The sequence below is a fragment of the Falco naumanni genome, chromosome 8 (genome assembly GCF_017639655.2).
Source record: "Falco naumanni isolate bFalNau1 chromosome 8, bFalNau1.pat, whole genome shotgun sequence".
NCBI classification, from domain to species: domain Eukaryota; kingdom Metazoa; phylum Chordata; class Aves; order Falconiformes; family Falconidae; genus Falco; species Falco naumanni.
The window spans coordinates 46,749,063-46,756,109 of record NC_054061.1 but is presented as its reverse complement, the minus strand read 5'-3'; the positions used below and the strand labels follow the sequence as shown (position 1 = coordinate 46,756,109).

The window sequence follows — 7,047 nt, the reverse complement described above, 5'->3', positions numbered from 1 at the left end:
AGAAGCAGCTCTCCTGATCCACTAAATTCACACACTGAACACACATGGGTGTAATTTTATGCAGACCCACAGCAGCGTGGATTGATGCATTGCAAAGGTCATTGTTCTCTGTGTAAGGGGACAAGCACCCAGGTTAGGTGTGTCCCCCATGCTGGTGGATGTAGGGGTCTCACTCCAGGGCCAGGGCCATGGGCCAGACTGCTTGAGTTAGACCTGTTAAACATTTTCATAAGGCGTGATGCACCATCCTGTTAAAAAATGCCTCGGTTTTCAGAATAAACTGAAAATTCTTGCGGTTTATTATTTGTAACACTATGCTTTCTGATGAAGTGTAGTAAAAAAATCTATTTTCCAGGTGGTGGGAAGTCTGATAGGCCGGTAGAGAAGGAACTGACTGTATTTGTTCATGTATTTGTTTGTTTACTTAGACTGCTGGTTTTCAATCTGCTAATCACCATGGGCTGTTGCCTTTAGGGGAAACAAAAACACAAGAAAACCAAAATTGTTTATGAAAAGCTTTTTTGTGGGCCAGTGGTCTAATAATAAAGGGAGCCTTGTCCTGCTTACAAATAGTTCTTAAGGACTGTTATCTCTATCTGAGATTTTAGCACTCTATGTAAGCATAAGTTTTAGCCAAGGAAGATTCACATGTTGCACAGCTGAGGGTTACTTCGTTCACTTGGCTGGTGCTCAAGAACGGCAAATGATTTCTGGATAAAACTAAAATACAGTAAGACACTGGCTCTGGGTAGTATCTTTTCCTATATATTGCCCAGAATTATTTGGGTGGCATTTTTGAGATATGGCTGGGGAGGGAGGTGAATAACAGACATTGTTATAATAGGGAATGGAATGATTTGTCATTTGGTTCACCTTTCTTTCTTTCAACAGAGTGCCTTTCTCTGGCCAAAGACTCCTCTAGTTCACAGACATTAGGAAAAGCCATAAAGAATGATGGTTGAGATTAAGTGAGTCACATATACATATATGTAACCATATATTGCCAATAGAAAAAGAATGCGTTTCCCATAAACTTCAGTCACCTCTTAACGATAAACTGGTAACAACCATGTCTTATTTGGGGTTTCTCTCCATACATCTTTCTCCTTGGTCATCAGGGATTTGCAAGTGTTCTCGGGATTTCCTTGGAATTTAGGCTAACAGCGTGGCGCAGGACAAATCATAAGTATGATTTATTAGCTGCTAGAGACAAGTGCTTGGAACTACAAGGAGGTCTTTCCATTTTGTAATTTTGCCTGCAAAGATTTTTCTTAAAAGAGGTAATAGTCTGTTGTTCTCTACTAATAATCTATACTGCTTTATGCATAAGCCACCATTCCAGGTTTTACCAATAAATAGAGGAAATGGCACACTTTTAAAAGGAGAGTAAAATGTGGTGATTGGGTTGCATATTTTTGTTTTCTGGCCTACTGCTGTGCTCTTTCATGCTTAAAATAAACCTGTATATGCAGCTCATACCATAAACCAGAGTCGTTGGTTTGACCCTTGGCAAAGCATTCCCTGTACTGTATTTGCAAGCAATAACATACTCATTCAGTTCCGCATGGGAAGCCAGATACCCAAGCAAGCCTGGGTTCTTGCCTAAGCTTGGCTTTCAAAGAGGTGTGATTTTCTGTTATCACGTACCTATCCAAAGGATATGAAATCTCTACATTCATATATACCACTTAGGAACAGTAATTTTACAACTTTCTTCTCCTTAGAAGCCTTCCAAATCAATTTTTTGTTCTGTTTCAGGCAAAATGGGAACACATTAAAAAAGTTATTTTTTTCACTTCTCTTTGTAGCCTGTGGCCCTTTGAGCAATAGTCAGTAGGCAAAAACTAATATGTGACTGAAATAGAATGGTCTTTCTGTGGTTTCTAATGATGTTTGAGGGAAAATAAGGCCAGGAAATAGTATTTTCATAATTTGTGATAAATTATATGGTGGTGGTTATCTACTGAGGTAAGTCTGGAATATTTTGTTCTGATTGCAGTGAGAACTGCAGCTTGTGCTCTTACCTCTATCTGCCTAACCTAAAACCTGATTCCAGCTGCTAGGCATCAAATTGAACATGTGTGAGATACAACTCTTGGGATTAATGTGAAATGAGTGAATCTTAGACCTTATCTATCATTTATTTGTCTCATGTGTGCACCCATGTATATCACAGGCATTTTTATTTAATTATTCAGGAATTGGCACATGACTTGCATTAGCTCCTTCCTCAGGGTATCTTGTTGACAGAATGGTGCAAAGGAGCAATATCTAATCCTCATACAGCTAACACTCTTTGTGAAGAAGAAAGATCCTATTAAACTGGCCCTGTCATGTGAGCAGAAATTACACTTAGTACTAAGTACTGGCTCTTAAAACAGAATATAGTTGTGTTCATAGTAGCAAATTGATTCAGACTGCCATAAAAGAGTTGTAAGGTTTCATCTTAATTTGCAAGTAAATCTCTCTATATTCAGGCTGTGTCATTTTGATGGATACAGAACTGTGCACTGCTACAAGGCCGGCACATGTATTTATTTATACAGGAAAATATACAGCATGAAAACATTCATTATAAAAGACTTAGTGTGTTTTAATGGCCTGATCCAGCACCGCTGAAATCAATGAGAATCTTTCTTTCCATGTTGGTAGCACAGGAGCATGCCAGCAGTGTGGAAAACATTCCTCTGACCTGAAGTGCCTAGCACAAATGTCAAAATCATTAGGAAAATAAAAGCCTGCCAAACCAGCAACCCCATAGACATGTGACAAATATGGAGGCAACTGAAAACACAGCTGTTTTCTAAAGTTCACATGTGAACCATATGCTCTTAGAAAGATGGGTTATTCTGGCTACATGTCTATGCTTATTTGTTGTTTAAAAAAAACAAGGAGTGCTAACAGGAGACTTGGTAAAAACTTAGTTTAAAAACAGTGAAAAGGGTTGGATAGTAGTTGACTTGCCTGTAATATTCAGCTTGCAAAACAGATTTGATTTACTTGAATTTTCATTAATTCTACCAGATTTTGCTTTATTCTACTTTAAATAGCATCTTCTCCAAAACAAGTGGCAGAAATATTATTTCCTACTTTGCAATGAATGATCACCCTGCAGTATGCCTGTTTGGTGTCATTACTTTAATAAAGAACTGCAAACCCCATAATTTGAATGCAACTAGTTTCACATGAGTACTTCTATCCTGAGAATTTTTCAGTGATAACCCATGAAGTGAACCAGCCAGTGGGATGTGAACCATAACACCATATACAGAACAAAAATGTCTCTGTGTGCATGCACAACCATGAGCCTCTAGCTTTATTGTACTTTCCAGGTACAGTCAGGATATGATGCATAACCAAACACTTCTGTCTTGGGAGGTCCCCCCCTCAGATGCTCACTGTGGGGGCACCCATCTCCTTGTTGAGGAGGCCTCCTGCCCTAGCTCAGCCGTAAGCCTGCTGCCGCAGCATCATTCCAATGTACCTGTCCAGCTTTTGGGAGCATACTGTTTCCCAGGGCTCCCACCAACCTCTGCTGAAGCTGCCATCAGCAGTGGCTTCCCAGTCCCTCGGCTGAAGAGAAATCTTCATAAAAAAGCCTGTAAGCAGAAGGGTGCCTTGGGGAATGGAAGGTACTATAGAGAATAAGTATCCCTTACGTCGTGGACTTGCTGATTTGAAACCTCCACCTTCATCTTCTCTCTCTGTTCCTTTTGCCCAGGAAGCATCCAACAAAGACCAACAAATGTTGGTGTCTGGGCCTGGCTTCCAAACAGCAGCGGTCACAGATCCTCTGAGATCCATCTCCCCTGGTGCTACAATGTGTTCTGCACCTTAAAGTCCAACACCCAGGAGAAATCCAGAGCAGAGACTTGTCCAAAGTAGTTTTGTGCCACAGATAAATAAAATCACCTTCCCATAAATCCAGATGTCATTCCTTTCTGCATTGGTGTTATGCTTTCCCAGTCACAGGTAGGAAAAGTCTAAACTTGGCTCCTTTGTCCACTTTGATACTGAATTTTATCTCTGGGAAAGACAAAATTGTGAGAAGTGAGGATCACTGGTGAATTTTGCGCTTGCATGGAGGAATCAGTCATCATCACTCTTTTTGAACAAGTACGCCAAGTAAAAGATCCAGGAATCCTCTTGGTCTTTCACTGGCAGAGGTCTGTGGTCAAACCCGGGCATCTTTCTGCACTTTAACAGGTCTTTGAGGTTTTTCTTATGGTAAGATTTGTTGCAAACTGATTTAATATGGTGCATTTCTTTAACTATAAGATACAATCAAGCCTGGGAAAGCTGGATGATCTCAGAGCCTGGCCTTGGATGCTCGTAAGAGGCTTTATGTTGTCTTGTCCTTGCCCAGGCACACAAGAGGTGCTGGGAGCCAGCAGATGCCCAGTCACGGGCAGCCTCTTCAAGGAAAATCCCAGCACCCCTGCAGTTTGAATGGGAAGAGGTGTTCCTCCTATGACTTTATTTCTTTTAAAACTTTCCCTCACAGTTACTGAACAGATTTTGGACTAAATCGGCCACATCAGCAAAGGAATAGGAATGAATGAGGAATAAATACAAGCATAAACAGCCTCTTTTTTTGCAGCATTTTTTGAAGGATAGGACAGAACACAAGGGCACTTTTTTCAAAAGGGGATCTTGGACTCATACTGGTGGCAGTGGCCATCCCTGCCCCTTCCCGTAAGAAGTCTTCCCTGCTCTACTTTGCTCTGCCTTCTCGGGGTTTCTCCCCCTCTTCTGTGTGAACTCTGCCTGAGCCTGCGGATCTCTTTTTAAATGCAATACGAAGAAGAGGTTGGGAGCTTGGGGCAGCCCCCCCCTCCCCCATAAAGAGAGGGAGCGGCAGCCCCCGTTAGCTCCCAGCTGCGCCCACCCGCTGCCTCCTCGGCCCGGCTCGAAACTCAGCAGCAGCGTTCGGGGCTGGCACCGTTCCCTGAATCCTCATAAATAAAACTGTAAATAAGTTGCAACAGAAAAAACAGCGGAGCTGCATCGCCGCACTCCCGCCTGAAAGGCCACCTCGGGTGCCCCGCCGGCCGCAACCTCCCGCCCGGCCCCGCAGACCCCCGGGGGGGCGGCGGGGCTTCACGCGGGGCCGCCCGGGGCACCCGTGGGCGCGGCGGCGGGGGCGGCCAGCGCCTCCCGCTCCCGCTTCTTCTGCTTCATGCGGCGGTTCTGGAACCAGACCTTCACCTGGGCGTCGCGGAGGCGCAGCGAGCGGGCCACCTCGAGGCGGCGGGCCCGCGACAGGTACCGGCTGAAGTGAAACTCCTTCTCCAGCTCCGTGAGCTGCCGGGTGCTGAAGCTGGTGCGTGCGGGGCAGGCGGGAGGTTCCCCCCCGCACGGCGCCGCGCAGCCTGCAACGCCGAAAAACACCGCGCTTCAGCGGGGACAGGGGAAGGGAGCGAGGCGGGGGTCGGGGCCGGGGCAAGGAGGAGGGCAGAGGGGAGCCGGGATGGGAGCAGCCCCCGCCCGCGCCCCGCCGCCCCACTCACTTCTCCCGGGCGGGCTCCGCTTCGCTCGCATCCACTCGAAGGTGCGGGGCGCCGCCGGGGCCGCCGCGGGGGCCGGGGAGCCGAGCGCGGGGGCGGCCCCGTGACAGGGCGAGAGGCGCCGCGGCCCCCCACCGCCCGCGCCGGGGCAGGGGCGGCCGGGCTCCGCCGCCGGCGGCGGGCGGCCGCTCCCGGGGAAAATGGACGTGGCGTAGCCCGGCGGCCCCGCTCCGCGGGACGGCCGGTAGCCGCAGCTCGGCGCCGCGGCGGGGGCGGACGGGCACCCCACCGCCCCGGCGCAGGCAGGCGGCGGGGAGGGCGCGGCGCTGGCCACGGTGCCCAGCGCCGGGAAGGCGCGGCCCCCCCGCCGGGTGCAGGGGGGCTGCGGGGCCCCGCGGCACAGCGCCGGCGGGCAGGCGAGGGGGAAGTACCCCAGGTCCATGGCCCGCGGGGCAGCGCCCCTCCCCGCACCTGCCCCGCGCCCCGCCGGGGCAATACTGCCCTGATATAGGGCCGGGAGCGGGGCGGCACGTTCCGCCCCGCGGCCAATGGGAGCCCGGCGGGGGGAGCCTTCATCGGGGGTCCCGGACGCCGCGGGCTCCCCTGCCCACACCCGACTGCCCAGGCCCGGCGGGGGGCTGCGGGCGGGCAGCCCCCCGAGCCCTTCGGGGCCTCCCCGCGACGGGCCGCTCGCTCTGCCCTCGCCGGAGCCGCCGGGCACTTCGGAGCCGCTTGCCGGGAGTTTGGAGGGTGGGTGAGCCGGCGCTTTCCCGCTACCCGGGCTCCCGTCCCAGGGCACCTCTGCCCCCTCCCCTTGCTCTGCTACTGGCCAGGCCCCCGCAGGCTCCCACGGGAGCCCACGCAGCCCGAGGGAGCAGCCGGAGCAGCAGCGGGCTGCGCAGGCACCCCAGGCTGTCCGCACCCTTGGTGAGGGGGGGGGCTGCTGCACCTCGCGGCACTTAATGGTCTCGTTCCATCAGATAAGTGCTCTGCAGCCTCTCAAAAGTGAATCCCCAGGCTCACCCCGTTAATGGGCTTTCATTTTTCCCTTGGGGATTCAGCATTGTTTACTGAGGGTTTGCAGCTGGCAGAGAGTGCACCAAGTTGCGCTGCCCAGCCAAACCCTCCAGCTCTCTCTCTTGGCTTTCATCCCCCCAGAACAGCAGGGAACAGGAACAGGCACGGAGGTTATGAAGCCTGGACTCTGAAAGTGATCATCTTTCCCTAAATGGCTCCAAGTGATGCTTGACCATCCAGTCTGAGCTATACATATGTTTGATTTGGATAATGATGGGTTTCATCCAAGTCATCAACTGATAACCATGTGTCAAAGCTGTTCAGAACAGCAAAAGGGTGTGCTGAGCAAGCATGCTTGGGCTTTGGTGACTGGGGACTGGACAGACAAGGAACATGAAGAAAGGCTACATCATGCTGCTTTGAATTAGATGTGTAACTATCTAAGTCTTTAGGAGGTAGATGTGGACTCAGCTGGGAAATGCAAGGATGGTACCTTATAAAAAATCATTTTCTTTCTAAATAA

General features: G+C 50.0%; 1 protein-coding gene across 1 annotated transcript; it reads right to left on the bottom strand.

The window, feature by feature from the left end:
• Positions 1 to 3,241: 3,241 nt before the first annotated feature.
• Positions 3,242 to 6,266, bottom strand: HOXD1 (homeobox D1). Its single transcript, XM_040604306.1, has 2 exons — positions 5,511 to 6,266; positions 3,242 to 5,372 (listed from the first exon to the last, which is right to left on the bottom strand). The coding sequence occupies exons 1-2, from the start codon at positions 5,947 to 5,949 to the stop codon at positions 5,101 to 5,103; spliced, it is 711 nt and encodes a 236-aa protein (XP_040460240.1). The 5' UTR covers positions 5,950 to 6,266; the 3' UTR covers positions 3,242 to 5,100.
• Between the last annotated feature and the right edge of the window lie 781 nt (positions 6,267 to 7,047).